The sequence below is a fragment of the Balaenoptera musculus genome, chromosome 7 (assembly GCF_009873245.2).
Source record: "Balaenoptera musculus isolate JJ_BM4_2016_0621 chromosome 7, mBalMus1.pri.v3, whole genome shotgun sequence".
Lineage (NCBI taxonomy): Eukaryota > Metazoa > Chordata > Mammalia > Artiodactyla > Balaenopteridae > Balaenoptera > Balaenoptera musculus.
In genome coordinates this window covers 55,985,534-56,004,923 of record NC_045791.1, presented here as the reverse complement: position 1 = coordinate 56,004,923, position 19,390 = coordinate 55,985,534, and the positions used below count along the sequence as shown (strand labels likewise).

Genomic DNA, 19,390 nt, shown 5'->3' with positions numbered 1-19,390 from the left:
AAGACTCAACCTTAATAGATTGAGCAGTTTGTTGTTTATGTAATAACCGGGAAGTAGGAGTCCCAGGGCTGGCTGGTTCTGTAGCCCTCAACATGCTACTTCCATTTCTAGCTCCAAGATGGCTGTTGCAGCTCCTGACATCAAGTCCATATTCCAGCAATAAGGGAGGGAGAAGGGGAAGCAAAACACAGCATGTATACACCCATCATTTCAGGAGCATTAACTGGAAGTAATGCATATAATTTTCACTCATTCTTTTGGTCCCAGCCCAATCATATGGCCACCTAACTGCAAAGAAAGCTAGAAAATGTGGTCTTTGTCCTGGGCAGCCAAGTGCTCACCTAAAATGCAGAAGTTCTTTTATTGAAGGAAAAAGGGTAATAGATATTGAGGGACAGCTGGCGGTCCTTGTCATAGTTTTCAGAGATGATTTTGAATTTGGTAACCTAACAAAAAGTCATTTGGAGCCTGAGTCTGGTTAAGCTGGGTAATACTGAAATTACCAAAGTCTTAAGTTTAGTTAATAGTAATATATCAATGTTGGTTTCTTAGTTTTGATAAACGTACCACAGTAATGTAAGATGAGAACATTGGGGAAACAAACTGAGTAATGAGTGTGTGAGAACTCTCTGTACTATTATTGCAACTTTTCTGTAAACTTAAAGGTTTTCCAAAATAAAAAGTTTATTCAAAACAATAACAAAAAAGCTCTACCTGAGAAACACGAAAAAGTTGCTTATGAACCACAGAATAGAGCTTTCAGATATTTATCAAGTGTATATATACCATGTATATTTATTTGTGCTCCAACTTGTTTCAAAAAGAATTTGAGGAATTAAAGTTTCATATAATAGTTGTCATAGTAATAAAAACAGTTATAACAGTAGTAACATTTTTTAACTTAGCCTGTCACTGTGCTAAGAAGCTTATGTGGGTTATGTCATTTAATCCTGCAACAGCCCTATAAAATGGGTGCTAGTGGCCTCATTTTACAAGTGAGCAGTCGAACTTAAATATATTACTGAATGTCTCTGTCACAGAACCTGCAAATATGGAAGATAAGTTTGAACCCAAGCCTACTCTTGTGTTAACATTTATAGTGAAACATCCCTGAATAGAATGTTCAGGCTTCAAGGTATATTTGAATACAGGTCTTTGTATATGTATTTTTTTTTCAATTAACATTAAAGGTTTTTATTTTCTCATAATTACAAAAGCATCGCTGAAAATGTTGACAAAAGGAAAAAATAAAATCCAGAGAGGACTTCTGTTAACATTTGGTATATTTCCTATAGCCTTCCCCCCTTTTATTTATTCAAACAAAATTGGGATCATACTGCACATATAGTTTTGTATTCTGTTTGTGTTCAGATGACATTATATGTATCATGGGCATTTTGTGTGTTAATTGAAAACATGGGTTTGAGTTCCTGTGTAGTATTCTATTGCCAGAATGTGTCCCATAATCTATTTACCCATTCTTCTTTTATGACCTAAAAATTAATTATTATGGCCTTAAAAAATCACAACGTTGTGATGAGTATTCTTCTGTATTACCCTTTATATGCATCTCTAATTAATTCCTCAAAATACATTTTTAGAAATCAATTTATTGGGTGAAAATGTATACACATTTTTAAGGTTCTTCATACATTTTGCCATATTGTTTTTAAAAGCTAAAACAATTTATTTTCGCTAGTAATTTATCTAAGCACCGTTCTCATCATGAACACTCCAATCCTAGGTATTATTAACTATTTTTTTGCCTATATTTGTTCCCTAAGATACTTAAAATAGTCTAATCTCTATGTTATAATAATACCTTGTAACTGTTACTGGCCAAAATGATAATCCGGCTACGGTCAGCATCATCCATTTGTTAAATCTTGCTTAGAACAGAAATGGTATAGTCTCTCTCTAGATTCAAATAGTATTTCCTAGGAAATCAGAAATTCTAATAAGAATTGATTTTAGAAACACCAATTTGATGGTATTACAAATTATTTTTTGTCACTAGTAGGTGATAACATTATTCCAAATTTGAATTTCAGCTTTAAAAAACTAAATGGGCTTAAATTTTCAAATAGGTTTTTAAAATATTCAATACATTTTGTTGATAATGTCATTTCAGAGAGAGAGACTTATAGAATTCAATGCAGAGGATTTTAACTTTTGACTCTTTCTATTACAATTCTTTTTATATGCTCAGTCACTAAGGTATTTCACAAAAAGAGTCCTGTTCATTTCATTTGTTTTAACAGGATGTTCCATTGAATTCAGTAAAAGAGACAAAGTTGAGATAATTTAGTGAAAGATTCATTTAACATTGAAACTCATATTTTATTGATAGTATCTTTGCTTTTGGTGATTTATTGAAAATTCTTTCTTTGGTAGAATGTTAATACATTATAAGCTGTTTTACAAAGGAGATAATCATTTTATTTAATCTAAAGTTTCAGTGAAGGTGTGGGAGTGGGAGTGTGTGTGTGTGTGTGTGTGTGTAATTAGTAACTTCCTGATGTTGAATAAAATAATTCAGCTAGTGAAAGAGGTAGTAAAATGGGCTATTGGCCTGATGGCTTTATAACTTAGTACCTATTTAATCTATTTTAAATAGGAATAATGATCTATGTCATGGATATGAATGCATGAATTAAATGCAGAATGACTGATTTTTTAGGAAGTTAATTCTGGTAAGAGTGTTCAAGCCTTGGAAACACAGATTTCTCAGATACCAGAGCTTAAATTAATTTATTATGGAAGCAACTATTTCACCTCCCTCCTATCTGTCAGGTTACCCATCCTTTTAAGAGAGATGATTGGCCTATATCCTACCTTTCTTGACTGCCTTTCCCATTGTTTATTCAGCTATATGCTCAAAGTCTTCTTGTTTAACAAAACACTGCACATCAATAACATTTTGCATTGGAGTTGTGCTCTCAATTGCCTGGAAGAAAGAAATTGTATGAATTCAATATGTTATCACTAGCAGTATCATTATAATTTTTCTACGAAGCTTATTTTTAGAATAAAATTCTTAATTTGTCTGGGAAAGCAGTTCAAAGAGATTCTGCAAAAATGTTAGCTTGTAATAGCTACTTTATAAGTGTTTGTTGAAGGAAGAATGTGTTTTACATATATATATATATATATATCTGTTCCTGGTGACTGCCTTTTGACACTGTCTTTTTAAGTTTCTTGTTAGAAATAAATAAGTTTTCTCAGATGATAGCCAAGGTTAAACTCACCTGTATCAAGTGTCAATTTCAGTGTATTTTACCCATGTATATAAATAATATCATTATATGATCAACAATTCCTTTATAAATAGCATTCAGGTAAATTTGATCTGTACATTCTCCATGAGACTTTGTAAATTCATATTCCTCGCATTTCTCCTCTTCCTATTCATATGATCCTAAATGTTTTTTAGGATCCTTTTAGCTGTTTCTTTTCACTTAGAATCAGTCTTGGTGCCGTTTTCACATGTTTTGTATAAAGCATAATGTTATTTATTCTATATGTAGTTGCTGTTTGATTTGGATATTTGTGTTCAAACCAGTATCTAAACAGAGGATACTGTTAGGATAAAAAATTCTTAGCACATAACTATCTGTTAATTATGCTGACTGCTGTTTTAAAATCTAAGACCTCTACCAAAATGCATTCATTTGCAAATGTTTAATGATTGCCCTCAATGGAGAAGCCACGTTGTTAGGTTCTTTGGAATGTAAAGTGAATCTTGCTTTAAGATACCTGTAAACATTCAAGCAAAAAAAAAAAGATACTTGTAAGACATTCAAAACTGTAATTCAAAGTAAAAAGCAATGAAGTAACTAACACAAGTAAATGCTATAGCCATGTTCATTCTCCAAGAGCTTTGTTATTCGGTCTATCAAAGGATGACTACTTATTATTTCTCCAATTTTTTTTTTTAATAAATTTGTTTATTTATTTTTGGCTGTGTTGGGTCTTCGTTGCTGCGTGCGGGCTTCTTATTGCAGTGGCTTCTCCTGATGCGGAGCACGGGCTCTAGGCGCGTGGGCTTCAGTAGTTGTGGCTCGCGGACTAAGTAGTTGTGGCTCACAGGCTCTGGAGCACAGGCTCAGCAGTTGTGACACATGGGCTTAGTTGCTCCGCGGCATGTGGGATCTTCCTGGACCAGGGCTCAAATCTGTGTCCCCTGCGTTGGCAGGCGGATTCTTAACCACTGCGCCACCAGGGAAGCCCTTATTTCTCCAATTTGGAAAGGATTCTTACAATGATGAAGCAATAGGAAAATAGCACTTGAGTGGGGAGGAGCTGGATTATGATCCCAGTGCCTATAGTTCGTACTCAATAAATGTTTGAAGAGTAAATGAATAAGTCAAGGGATAGAGGTACTGTTTGCATCTGGACACTCACCTACAATGGGAATACAAGCAGGTTTTGAAGAGGGGTCATATAATAATAATTTTCCACTGGTGTACAGTGACTTAAAGATTTAGTGGTAAGCATACTTACATGAGAGCACTATACAGCCAAATTAAATTAAAGGCTTAATTCATCTTAAGGAGCAGTGTGTGGTTTGGTGGGTTTTTTGTTTTTCCTTTAGACTGGGCTTGAAGATTCAATTCTTTAATTGTAAGCAGTTCTCTCTTTCAGTTGGCATTTATTGACTACTTACTATATGCTAAATTTGGGGGAGCTCAAATAGTAGGAGCTCAGCCTACTTAAAAGGAAATACAAAAATATCAATATAATATTGATAGGTGCTATAACCAGGCACTGTGCAGAGCAAGATGGGATATAAATGAGAGGGATTAACTTTTACAGTGGGCTTGTGGGCTGGCCTAAGTATGATATAGGTCATACTTTTAATATTTAGAATAAAAACCATAATGGAAAGAAATATTTCATTCTTTTACGTTGTTTTAAGGTTACCCTAAAGCTATTATCATTTGTTGCATGAAAGGATGTAGTGAGTTGGATAGTGGGGTGGTGAGACCAAAGAGAAGGAATCCATTTTTGGTGGTTCAGAGGAACCAAGTTCAAATATATATAATTTTACATCCCATTTGTAAGGATATAGACTAGAGAGTGAGTTTAGATCTCTTAATTTGGCATTTTATAATTATTGCTCTGAAATAACAAAAAGTAAGTGCTCTCTATTTTCAGTTATAAATGTTGCTAAAGATAAGGAAGCATCTTCATAAAGATTGATGTCCAGACACAGTCAGGAGGTATTTAAACAATGCATTTATTATATTGTAATCATAAATGTCACCTTTGGCATGCAGGACGTATCCAAGTTAAGTGTAGTTTTAAAAGTAATTTTGCTTCATTTTTTTATATAAGAATGTGATAAAAAAATGAAAAATCACTTTATTCTAAGTTAAAATTTTAATTTAATTTTATTTTACTTTTTAAAAATTTATTTATTTATTTACTTTTGGCTGTGTTGGTCTTCCTTGGTGCGTGCAGGCTTTCTCTAGTTGCGGCCAGCGGGGGCTACTCTTCGTTGCGGTGCACGGGCTTCTCATTGCGGAGCATGGGCTCTAGGTGCATGGGCTTCAGTAGTTGCAGTGTGTGGGCTCAGTAGTTGCAGTGCGCAGGCTTCAGTAGTTGTGGATCTTGGGCTCTAGAGCGCAGGCTCAGTAGTTGTGGCGCACGGGCTTAGGCTTAGTTGCTCCGCGGCATGTGGGATCTTCCCAGACCAGGGCTAGAACCCGTTTCCCCTGCATTGGCAGGCGGAATCTTAACCACTGCGCAACCAGGGAAGTCCTTAATTTTATTTTAAAATTAATTGCTTCATTATTGTACTGGCCACTATTTCTTTGCTGGATTATAATCGAGGCATTCTTTTTTTTATGTGATAACATAAAGAACCTGATTTACCTCTTAATTTGTCCAGGAATAATATTTTTATAAGAAAGTTTTCATTTTAAAAGTGGTAAGTAACCTGAAATCTAAGTAAAATACAATGCTTTCTTCAAAAGTCATTATACCATGGAGTATATATTTCTACTATGATATGGCAAAAATTAATAGTGGTCTATTTTTAGTGTCCAAATGAAATTTATATAAAGTTTCTTTGCCTCAGGTTTTGTTTTTAAATGCTCTAAAATGAGTTATGTGACCTAGTATTATATCAGAATTGCTTGTTCTTGGGTAATGTGTTTCTCTATGATTGTTTGAGATCTAGTATGTTTATCTATACTAACAGTAGGTTCTTTATAGTTAACAAACTGCTATTTCTTTTTTAATGGTGGTTTTACATGTTGTGGAAATGAATTTCCTTATCATTTAACTTATTTGATCAAATTGAAAATCTTAACTATATTTTAAAACTTTTTGCCACAGCGTTTTACCAACGAGGATCATTTGGCTGTCCATAAACATAAACATGAGATGACACTGAAATTTGGTCCAGCACGTAATGACAGTGTCATTGTGGCTGGTTAGTATATGCTTTTATTAATAGCTTATATACATATTTCACCTGGAATGTGCACAATTTTTGTGTATTCTCTGTAAATAATATAGTCTGGTGATATTCCAATGACTTCATTTACAATAAATGTTGGCAACATGTATTTTACCCATTACATTTTTATGTTTCCTTCTGACCATTCATTTCACTCTTTTTGTGTGGTTTTCAAATGTAGATTTTAATGTCATTTTTTGTGGAAGTTAATTAGAAACCTGGGAGCATTCATACCATTTCTAAAATTTACATTTAACTGATAGTTGAACTGTGATGTTTAGTCAATGTTTCTTTTAGCTGTTTACACCTGCTTTACAATGATATGCGAAGCTAGAAGATGATCAAGCTCCTCCTGTTGGAGAAAGAGCAATTAGCAGACTTGTTCATTAGGATTTTGTTTATGTTTCTTTTTGGACTAAACATCTGTGTTAGTAGAATACTCTCAATAAAGGGGGCTTAAATTCAGTCAGTGCTTTTATTTTTGTACGTTGCTCCTATGAACATGCAGTATCACCTAAGCAGATGATTATCTTACAGTATGCAAAAAGAGAAACCCAATTCATGCATTGGTTTATTGTCCTTCCATGCTATATCAGCTACCCCTTTTTTGGTATTTGAATATATATATGTACATATCTCTGTATATGTACACACACATAACATTTAATTTCATTGCATTTTGTATATTTTATAAGTAGTGTGGTAAGAAAACAATTTTATATAAAATTTAATTTACTTATATAAATTTCAGTCCTTTTTGTGTCATAAGCACAGATTCACATAAATATTCAAATTAACTTAATTTTTTTCTCTTGTAAAGCTTAGGTTATACTATTTGTAAGTCTAGAATTATATACCTGTATACTGAATATTATTAATACTTTTAAATTATTACCCAACATAGAGATCAAATTGTCATATGCAATGCTTTGGAGAGATAATGAGGAAAAAAGACGGTTCTTGTCATTCGGTATCAAGATTTTTGTATTGAAAAAACCGGAGGTAAAAATGTTGATAATTTACCAAAAAACAATTTGTTTAGGAAAAGTGTAGGGTAACATTCAACATATCTTCATTTCTGTAAGTAAAAGGAAGCAGACAAAACATTATACATCACATACTAAGAGAGAGAACCAAAAACACAAACAAAATAACAACAGCCTGAAGGTTCACTCTCCTAGGCACGAAGGTCTTTGCTTCTCTGGAATTTCTTGCCTTAGAGCCATATCTCTCTCTGTAACATTTAACTCAAAAATATTTTGAGATTGGTTTCTAGAACTTACTTTCCTATCTGTTTACATTTAATGCAATAGAAAAGTAGAACACATTCAAACATAGCACTTGACCATTTTTTTACTAATATATATTGAGATGAGTAGTTTAGCATTACCGTATACATATAATGCATGATGTGTGTGGTATATATTTGATGATCAATAGCCATAAGCCATGTGCATGTTTAAACAATTGTGCCTGTGTTGACTTATCTCTTTTCAAGCCTGATCATTATAGTAATCACTGATAAAAGTGATTTTTCCATATGTATTTTATTTTTAAGACTTCTCTCCCTTTAATACAAAATAGCCTTCTCTTGGGCTTAGATAGAAAAACCCGTTGGGCATGAACAGAAGTGTCAAATTTATGTTGTTTACTAATTCAGTCATGATGGACCTAGGTTGATACAAGTATGCTGGGCCCTTACTATAATACCATTTTGAAGTCTTTTTGCGGGTAGAGGTTATATATGTTGCAGACTATCTATTAGGTAAAATGAAGACAAAATAAAAGTCCTTCAGTAATTTTGATAATACTAATAGTGTCTGAGGTAGGCCTACATTATATCTAATGTGTATGACAAGTAGGTCATTTTATTGTTAAATCTATTTATATGTAGTAAACATATTAATACTCTGGGAATATGTTGGGGCGAGGGTGAAGATAAAACAGTAAGTAATGCCCACTCTGGGGACCCAGTAGTTAACAGAAATATATGAATTTTAATTTCACAGAAGGTTTTATGAGTATTTTATCTTAAACCAGGAGTCATCCTTATACTTTTATTTAGTTTAAGCTTGATCCCTGATATAACCTATAAAATTGATGCCCTAAAATATATAAAATGTGAATAGAATTTGAATGTGCTACCAACTCTAATCAATCTGAGTAAATAGCCTTGAAAATAATAAGACTAAACAGGCAAAATTCATAAATTTGCTCTTTTTCAATTCAATGTGGACCTTAAGTGGCATTTGTTCTGTAACTAATACATGCTCACATGTACATTCAGTACATGTTTTAATGCACCTAGTGTGAGTACATATTCAAATGTAGTTAAAATGTTTCAAGTTTCGAGAAAGCGGAGTTTGACTAATTCTCTGCTGTCTAGGAATTAAGCTAGAACATTAGACATATAACTCTTACATAGCCCCTCATACCAAGCTTGAAAAATGCTTTAAAATAGAAAATTAGCTTTAAAAAGGAGGGTTTTAGTTTTCGTTTGCAGACGGCTCTTGTTTTAACCTTCTATTTCTTGTAGTATTTTGATCTACCTACTAAAGACTGTTTTATCTTAAGCTTGCTTTCATAATAGGTTATGAACACTAGTGGAAGGGCCAAGTTAAAGCAAATATACATGCTGTTGTGCTAGTTTTCCCCAAATTGCATGTATTTTATGCATTTGTAAGTTTTAATAGTGTAAATTTTTTTTAAATTTTGTGTTAGATAACGACAGTAGTTGATCTCTGAGTAGCGGATGTTTATGTCACTGTACTCAGAGAGAACGTGTGGACTAAGGAACAAGACGTACTTCTTTTCATACTTTTATGGATCATAGAGTTGGAGGAAATACCTTAAACTGCAACAAAAACTTAACCAGATTTTGTTTGCTTTAAAGGAAGAGGTCTTTCCAAAGAGAATTAACAGCTGACTGAACCAGCCCTGCTAATTTGTTAATTTACTAGCTATATTTTAGGGTCCTGTATGATATTTAAATCTATGTGTTTACTTCTTGACATTTATTTCAGATCAGACCCCAACACCAACAAGATTCTTGAAAAACTGTGAAGAAGTGGGTTTGTTTAATGAGTTGACAAGTCCATTTGAGAATGAATTCAAGAAAGCCTCAGAAGACGACATTAAAAAAGTATGTTGTTAACCATGAAATTAAAACAGTGCTTCTGATAGAACAGTAATCATAGTTTTCACTCCCTGCTTTCTTATTTTAGATATACTGATTGGCTATTTTTAAACTCCTAACATTTTCTTTAATGTTTGTGTTTTAGATGCCTCTAGATTTATCTCCTCTTGCAACACCCATCGTAAGAAGCAAAATTGAGGAGCCCTCTGTTGTAGAAACAACTCACCAGGATAGTCCTTTACCTCACCCAGAGTCTACTACCAGTGATGAGAAGGTTAGAAATTTGTATTTATGGTAGAAACACAAACTAAGTGGAAAAAAATCAGCATTCTAAGTAAAGTCTAATATTTGATCTACATAAAATGTTAACGTAATAAATTATACATAAATCAGTGTCAGGTTGTAAGTCTTATTATATGTGAAAGCCTGTGAATACTCAGAAATTTCAGGGAAAGAAGACTCTACCTTTATAGATAATTTGTTTTTTATTACACACAGAAAAATTATTGGGGAGAATAGAATAGCCATGGCAGAGGAGCTAGAAGTAAGGCAGAAAAAGTAATTATTTACCTAGGAATAAATGCTTTGACTTAGGTGTTTTGTGTTTTTTTCATTTCCTTGTTATAAAAGTACATTCTCATTATAAAAAGTTTAAGAATATAGAAAAATACAAGAAAGAAAAATAAAAACTACCTTTTAGCCCATAATTGAGTGATAAGAATTACTAGTATTTTGAAACATTTTTCCTAGATATATGCATGCATTTATACATAAAAATATACATATATAAGTGAATAGTTATAGGATACAAAGAGGAATCTTAGTTTATTTATTTTTTTTGGCTGCTTTGGGTCTCCCTTGCTGCGTGCGGGCTTTCTCTAGTTGTGGTGAGCGGGGGCTACTCTTCATTGCGGTGCACAGGCTTCTCATTGCACAGGCTCTAGGCACGCATGCTTCAGTAGTTATGGTGTGTGGGCTCAGTAGTTGTGGTGCGCGGGCTTCAGTAGTTGTGGCTCTCAGACTCTAGAGCGTAGGCTCAGTAGTTGTGGTGCACGGGCTTAGTTGCTCCGCAGCATGAGGGATCTTCCCGGATCAGGGATTGAACCTGTGTCTCCTGCATTGGCAGGTGGATTCTTAACCACTGTGCCACCAGGGAAGTCCCAGTTTACTTTTTTATATCATGCTTTAGACATTCAGCATTAATGTACATTTTCCCATGTCATTAGAAAATTTTCCAAAGTCATAATTTTTAATGGTTGCACTTTATTTTATCATTACCTTAATGTATTTACTTATCTTATTCTTGTTGGACATAAAGGTTGTTTCCACATTATCACAATTATAAGAAATGCTGTTAAATTTTTGATATAAATATCTTTTTTCCTAGAGAGTATTTCAGTCCCTTCACACTCAGCAGTTTTTTCCTGTTGATTGCTGCTTTAGCCTCTTTTAGGGGTATTTCTTCTTCCTGCATTCCTCAGTCATTAGTTCCCCCTGGGCACGGCATAGTCATTCCAAGTTGTAAAATGTAAGTTCTGGGCCCCCTTCTCTTTTCTTTCTCAGTTTTTTTCTTAAGTGCTCTCATCCAGACTCGTAACTTTAAAAACCGTCTGCGTGGTTTTGAAATTTATATCAACCCAGATATTTCCCAGATTTCCATATTCATATCCAACTCCATCTTGACATTTCCTTTTCTGTGTCTAACGGACATCTTAAACATAGTATATCTAAATTAGAGCCCTTGATTTTTTTCCCACAGTTTTCCCTGTCTCGGTAAAACAGGGAAAACTTCTTTCCATCCACCTAGTTGCTCAGGCCAAGAATAAAGAATACTTAATTCCCTCTTTTCCTTCACACTGAAACCAGTAACAAATCTTACTAGACCTACTTCCTGAATATATCCTTAATTTATCTCTTTTATCTTCAGTGTCACCACTTTAGTCCAATCCATCATCATCTTTTACTTGGATTGTTAACAATTACCTTCTAATAATTGTTAACAATTATTATTTGTTAATATACAAATTATATTAATAATGTTAATATAATTTTTAACAATTACCTGGACTTTCTACTTCCATCTCCAACCTATTTTCCATAGGCTGTTTTATTTTTAATACATTATGTCACTTCCCTGCTTAAAATCCTTCAATGGTTTGCCATTGCATTTAAGGTAACACACTCCTTCCATAAGCCCTCATTGATCTGGACTTACCTACCCATCCAGCCTCACCTCATGCCATTCTCTAGTGTGTTCATCAGGTATTCTAAGCTTTTTCCTACCTCAAAGACATTGCTCTTGGTATTGCTTCTTTTTCCCTAGAATGCTCTTCTCCTTATCTTTTCAGTATCTGTTCAAATGCTGTTTTGCAAAGAAGCTCACCTTACCTCACTATGCTATCAAAGGAGCCAACTCCAACCTTCCCTCAGTTAATCTTTCATGATTTCTTATGTTTTGCTGTTAGTCTGTAACACATTACAGTCTGAAATTTTCTTGTTTGTTTTACTTGTTTATTGTCTCTCTTCCCACTAGTCCTTGAGGGCATGTTGTAAATTCTCAAGCTTGTCAAATAAATGAAGTCCCAGTAGTGCTAGTTTATTTTTCTTCCTGTGTAGCTTAATAAGATTTTGATAATAAATGGCAGTATAAAGGCCAATTCAAAGAACATAGTAGACCCAATTTTTACAGTAACTAGTTACAGAGTCCTGGATAATCTCTATTTTCTAATCTGTAAAATTGGGGAAAAGACCATCTATAAGGGTCTGTGTTTTCCTTTACTTTGGAAAGATGTTACTCCAATAGTTATTTATTTTTACATTCAAGGTATCAATATTACTCGGCCTTTTGATACTGAGAAATTATTGATAATGTAGAGATAGTTACCTGAAATTAGCAAATATTTGTATTACTTTTAAAAATTTTTAACATTTTTGGGCCCTTACTATAATACCAGTTTGTAAGTATTCCATTATTGAATTTGTATCAACTATAAAACAGTCTCCTGGACCTATTTCTTCTTTATATAGTATAATGATGGAGTAGGACTAGGCAATCCCTTCTGGATTTTAAGTTCTATGCTTCCATGAAAATGGAATTGTATTTCTATTTTTTAACTTAAATTCTCATGGAGTTATATAGCCAAGTTGCCCAGCCTAACTTATTTCTAGATTGATGGTAAAACAAATTGTACTGAAAAAACCACTCAAGATGTTTTTAAATTAAAATATGAACATTGCATCTGAAACTTTACAGTGGCTTCTACAATTTTCTTTTAATTAACTTTAAATATTAATATACTTTGGGGATATATTAAGTATTATGTTTGTGGTTGTTTTTAAAAATGTGTTATATTCTGTTGACTTGCATTTTTAAATTACATTCTTTCTCTATCTCATTATTAAATAGGAAGTACCATTGACACAAACTGCACAGCCCACATCAGCTATCGTTCGTCCAGCATCATTACAGGTTCCCAATGTGCTGCTTACAAGTTCTGACTCAAGTGTAATTATTCAGCAGGCAGTACCTTCACCAACCTCAAGTACTGTAATCACACAGGCACCGTCCTCCAACAGGCCAATCGTGTAAGTGATTTGGGCCAATCATTGAATTGTATGAATTGTTAAGTTTTTCTTGTTATGATTTGTCCTAAGATATTTAATTTTTCTAATTGTGGCCTTAGCTTGTGTGTGTGTGTGTGTGTGTGTGTGTGTGTTCATAGTATTTTGCATGCTTTGATTTTTGGAAAAAATGCTTGGGTAGTCTTTTTTTAATAAATATAAATAGTATCTAATAAATTAGAAAATAAATATCTAAAACTTAATTTGAAAAACAAATCAACATAGAATGTGATTTTAAGATGGTCTCTTATTTTCATGCTATTTCACACATAATCTTAAAACACATAAGATTATTTTTATCACCAGGTAACATTTCTTTCAGTTCTTACAGGTAGCTGATAAGAATTTTTCTCAACTAACATGTTGGAGATTGTCCTAAATAAATTCATAACTTTTTCCATTTTTTTCCTCTTTTTTTCTACACTGCTTACATACATTGTGCATTTAAGATGCAGTTAAAAACAATTAAATTTTACGATATGCTTTGCAGTGATTGGAAGATTTTTGTTTTGTTTTTAATTACTTGAGTGGTATATATATACCATGTATAATTTTTTGTGGGTATTTTATTCATGTTATGAGAAAGATGGTATCAAGTTTCCATCTGTCACATAGGCATTTTCTTGGGCTGGAGCTGCAGTTCTTTTTTCTTTTTTTTCCAGTTTTATTGAGATATACAGTGGACCCTTGAACAATACCAGTTTGAACTGCGTGAGTCCAGTTACACACAGATTTTTTCAACAAATACATACTACCACACTACACAATCCACAGTTGGTTGAATCTGCAGATACAGAGGCCGACCATAAGCTACACTGGGATTTTCGACTGTGCATAGTGTCAGTGCATCTAACCCTCTTGTTGTTCAGGGGTTAACTGCAATTGACCTACAGCACTGTATACATTTAAGGTGTATAGCATAATGATTTGACTTACATACATCATGAAATGATCACCACAATAAGTTTAGTGAACATCCATCATCTTGTACAGATACAAAATAAAAGAAAAAAATATTTTTTCCTTGTGATGAGAACTCTTAGGATTTACTCTGGTAATAGCTTTCATATGTAACATACAACAGTGTTAACTATATTAATCATATTGTACATTACACCCCTAGTACTTATTTATCTTATAACTGTAAGTTTGTACCTTTTGACCACCTTTGTTACTGTACAAAGATATAACATTATTAATGACTGTATTCCTCACACTGTGAATTTCATCCCTGTGACTCCTTTATTTTGTAACTGGAAGTTTGCACCTCTTAATTTCTCTCATCCCTCCAACACCCTTCCCTCTGGAAACCACCTGTCTATTTTCCGTTTCTGTTTTGTTATGTTTGTTCGTCTGTTTTGTTTTTTAGATTCCACATATAAGTGAAATCATACAGTGTTTATCTTTCTCTGGAAAATTTATTTTTAAATGATATAATAATAGGAGTAAAAATACTCTTGTATTTTTAGAGATTATTGATAGGGACTTCTTTTCTCTAATTGCCCTTCTTTTGTTTTCCTTAGTCCTGTACCAGGCCCATTTCCTCTTCTGTTACATCTTCCTAATGGACAAACCATGCCTGTTGCTATTCCTGCATCAATTACAAGTTCGAATGTGCATGTTCCAGCTGCAGTCCCAGTAAGTTTGAAATTTAGACTATTTAAATTTTTTCTTTATAGTAAAGCCAATCTTTGTAATCAGAAAATACAGCCCAAGGGGGGCTGCTTGATTAGTTTATGAAACTGAATTCAACAAAATACTTAGTGGTGAGCAATATTTACTCACTGACATTTATTGTGATAGCGTTTACCTTTCAAGGCAAACATAATTGGATAGAAAACATTTTTCCATCCTCAAAATCTTGTTTTCCTTTTATTTTTAGTATTAAGAACTTTATTCCTTATTCAACCCATTTCAATTTGCTAGATTTGTAGAATTCAAATATTAACATAGATTTCTATTCTTTAAGAAGACATTTATACTGGAACACTTATCAGGTAACTCCATGTTATTTTGATTATTATAGAAATTGTTTATAAAAGCACTCTCTGTGAAATATTATGGTCAGGTTGGGTTTACAAAATTCCTTTGCTGTCCCAAGCGTGTGAAAATCTAAATGGTCTAGTAGAATGGGCAATAGATAGTCCCCACTTTCCTAATGAGAAGATCCATAAGAAAAGTTTTTTGAGGGCATGTTAAATATATAAATTTTGAAAGACATAGACAGTAGTTAAATATCTACTTATAATATTTAATAACATAGTGAATATTTAGAAGCACATTCTTTGGAATAATATAAGTTAGAAATAATCCTTTTTTCCTGTTCTCGCATTTCATAAAATAAGTTTATTCAGACTCTTCAAATGTGTCTTCAACATTCAAGTTTTCATCGTTAGAACCACTTTTTAAGAAATCTCACACAATTTTCCAAAACACATTGTTTTCATCCTCACCCAAGTAGTTTCAGTATAACACTTTTTGAATCTATTATTGTAATCCTGGGAATCTTACACCAAGTCCTAATATTCATTCATGTAATAAAAAGACAGTTTCTTCTTTTACCTTGTAGATAGTTGTTTCTGATCAGTACAATATAATCACTTACTGTATAGCTTTTAAAAATTAGTTTTAAAAGCCTCCTCATAGTAACATCTAACACTTTGGTGAGATTATATCCTCAGAAATAATACTAAAATTAATGTTAAATATTTATTTTTGTTATTAACTAGTTCTTCCAAGTGACCTTTCTAAGTATCCAAAATTAGCACTGATTGAAATAATTTCAAGATAATATGTTGTCTTCAAACAGAACTTTGTTGTTCAGAAAGAGATTTTATAAGGACTCAAATATAAGGTGACTACCTCCTCTTTTCTGAGGATATTTTCGAGGGGGAAACATCCTTGTCCTGTATCTGGGATTGTATGGTTATCCTGTTAAATGTAACTGTGATGAGAGAAACTGAAATGAAAAAGAGATATACTTTAGGTACATAATAATTAATCATTCAGTGTTGATATTAGGTTTTTTAAAAAAGGCAAAAACCAGAAAAATCTGTTACATATTATTATTATTAGAGGAATTATTAGAGGTCATCAAGTTCTTCTTTGTCATGCTTTATATTAATATATCAAAGAACTTTCATTGTATATTTTAGAAATTTTATATGTATATATTTTAGAAAAGCAAAGTTCATTGTTGAAATTACTTTTTATGCCTAGTTATACAAGTTTTAACATTCTTTCCTTTCATATTCAAAATGGAAATGTAACAGATCTGTGAGAAATTTTGCATCAATCACTTTAAATATTATTTTCTATAAGAAGGAATCATTTAAAAAAAGGAATTATGAAAATTGAAGATTAGGAAAGTGAGTGTCTCAGAAAAATTGACAACTTTTGAAGGATAAATCAGGATTAAGATGAATAAGGGTTCAGATAGAGATACAGTTTTCTAATTCTGAAGTCTCAAATAATTATATCAATTATATTTATATTAATAATATAAATATTAATATACATTTTCTATTAATGTATAATATAGTCATGTAAATATTAATACATTATATATTGATTATAATATGTAAATTATTATAGCAGCCATTGTGCAAATAAAAGTACAAATCTCATTTTGAATATATTCTCTAGCAATTATTTTTCAATATCTTCTGCATAGCTTGTTCGACCAGTCACCATGGTGCCTAGTGTTCCGGGAATTCCAGGTCCTTCCTCTCCTCAGCCAGTACAGTCAGAAGCAAAAATGGTAAGCAAGATTTTATTTGTTCTATACATTTCTTGAGCCTGTTTTGAATTAGTTTTTTCCATTAAAGCCCACTTCAAATGCACAATTTAGATCAAATTTTATAAAATCGTGGACTGTATTACATTACAGAAGAACTAGAAAATTTGGAAAAGGAAAGCTTTCATTAGCTTAGTGACAAGCTACTGATACTTTAAAGCAAATGAATGGATTGGAAGTAAAGTTCTAGTTCTTGTCATTGGTTTGTCTGATTTTTGGTGTGGCTTTTTAGATAAATTCTCCTCCTGCTGGAGGCTAGAGATATTGCAGCTGAAACTAGAAGTAATCATCTGAAGGCAGTGCTGATATAATGAGTGGTTGTAAACAGTCATACAAATGAGTAGAACAGAATTAACTAGAATTCTGAAATAGTATATGAGTTAGTAAACATTACACATAATATAAAGAAAAACCATATTTTTGAGTTATGTTTCAGACACTAAGAAATTGGTGGTAAGGAATGAACTATAGAGTAGGAATCGAGACGTATTTTCATTTTAATCCTGATTCTGCTCTTCAGTACCCCTAATCAAGCCACTTTAACTTTTCTGAGACTCATTTTCCTCATCTGTGAAATAAAGGGGTTAAACTTTGATTTCTGGGGTCTCTCTTAGCCCCAAATCCTACTAACTTGCTAATTTTCTTGGTAGAAGATCTGAAGCTGCTGCTGTGGGATGGGGAGTGCGGGGGGTTGGTTTAGTGTAATTCTCCCTTCTATAGTCTAACACACTTTAAAGCTAATTCTTCTTAACTACAACCAATGAATCGATAGATAGTTTTTAGACACCTATTATTTGTTTCAGTTCTATGCTAGGCACTATACTAATAATATAAATCTGTACACATGAAAGCCATTATGTATCAATATTATCACAAGGCTTTAAATTTTTTACTACTATTCTCCATTAGTGCAAATAATCAATCTGAAATTGGCATGGGATAACTTTTTTTTTAACAGCCAAAACTTATATACCATCTGAATGAATAATAGTTGGTTGAAGAGTATTAAAATTAGCTGGTTATTGATTGTGGTGAGGGAACTTGAAAACCCAAGAGGGGAATTTTTCACATAACAGCATGTTCAGGTCAAAGGCATGGAAATAACTAAGATGAATCTTTTCCACTTGATAGCAGAAGAGCTTCACTGGGAATGTGTTTTACACTTCCTACTTTAAACATAACTGTTCTAATGAAAAATTCAATTAGTGAAACTGAGTAGAGTAGAAATAGAAGTTAAAGAGATCCTGTTGTTGTACACTGTATCTAAAAATATTTTTACATATTCAGTGGACTTTTTTTCCCACAAATTAATTCCAATGGAACAAATCAGATTTAAAGAAATACTTTTGGCTATAAAAGATTAGGCCATATTTGTAGAAACTAGTAAACTTCCCTGAATAACTTTTTCTTTTAATCACTAAGAAATTTAATAAGAATAAAAGTGTTTTCTATGCTTGTATATTAAAAAATACCAAAGCTACATTTCACAAATTTATATATGAGAAACAGTTATTGGTTGAAAGCCCCAAAATAGCATGGGGAAGTCACAGATTGCCCGACTTAAATTTAACAGTCCAATTAAATTTCTTATTAGAATATTGTTAACATATAAAATAGCCATATTTAGGTGACTGCCTATTTTAATTGGGATAGTAAATAAGATTGTCCTGTTTTTAATTAAATAAGAAGACTCAAATTAGTCCATTTCCTTTTTTTTTTTAAGCTTTTTGTTATGGAACAATTCAAACACATACAAAATAAATAGGTTTCTATAATGGACCCCCATGTACCCATCATCCAGCTTCACTTATTAGCGATATAACTGCCATTCTTGTTTTATCTGTACCTCAGACCACTCCCTACCCTCACTCAATTATTTTTTAATAAGGCTTTCTTAATGTAAAATTTACATAGATTGAAATGGACTGATTTTATCTGTACAGTTTAAGTGCATTCATGTAACTCACACCCGTTATGGTATAGAACATTAACATCTACCCATCATGTTTCTTTATTTCCCTTCCCAATCAGTCCACCGCCCCCAACTGTTCTTATATTTGTCACCAGCAATGTAAATGGAATCAATATATACTCTTGTGTTCAGCTAAGCATATGTCTATGAGATTTATCCATGTTGTTGCGTGTATCAAACTTTGTTTCTTTTTATTGCTGAGTAGTTTTCCATCGTGTGAGTATACCACAATTTCTTTATCCATTCTCCTGTTGGTGGACACTTGAATGGTTTTTAGTATTTAGCTGTTGTGAATAAAGCTCGTATGCACATTCTTGTATAACTCTCTTTGTGGATGTATATTTTCATTTAGTTTATCTACTTAAGAGTGGAATTGCTGAGTCAGAGAGTAGGTATACA

The 19,390-nt window shown here is 32.7% G+C and overlaps 1 protein-coding gene across 4 annotated transcripts in view; it reads left to right on the top strand.

The window, feature by feature from the left end:
- Positions 1-19,390, top strand: part of ATF2 (activating transcription factor 2) — a 79,823-nt gene that overhangs the window by 29,770 nt on the left and 30,663 nt on the right. For 3 of the 4 annotated variants that reach the window (XM_036857839.1, XM_036857837.1, XM_036857838.1), the window contains exons 5-10: positions 6,343-6,439; positions 9,490-9,608; positions 9,748-9,876; positions 13,009-13,187; positions 14,747-14,861; positions 16,897-16,983. In XM_036857839.1, coding sequence (XP_036713734.1) covers positions 6,343-6,439; positions 9,490-9,608; positions 9,748-9,876; positions 13,009-13,187; positions 14,747-14,861; positions 16,897-16,983 — 726 coding nt within the window. The remainder of the gene's footprint in view (positions 1-6,342; positions 6,440-9,489; positions 9,609-9,747; positions 9,877-13,008; positions 13,188-14,746; positions 14,862-16,896; positions 16,984-19,390) is intronic. The other variant, XM_036857840.1, reaches the window with a different exon arrangement.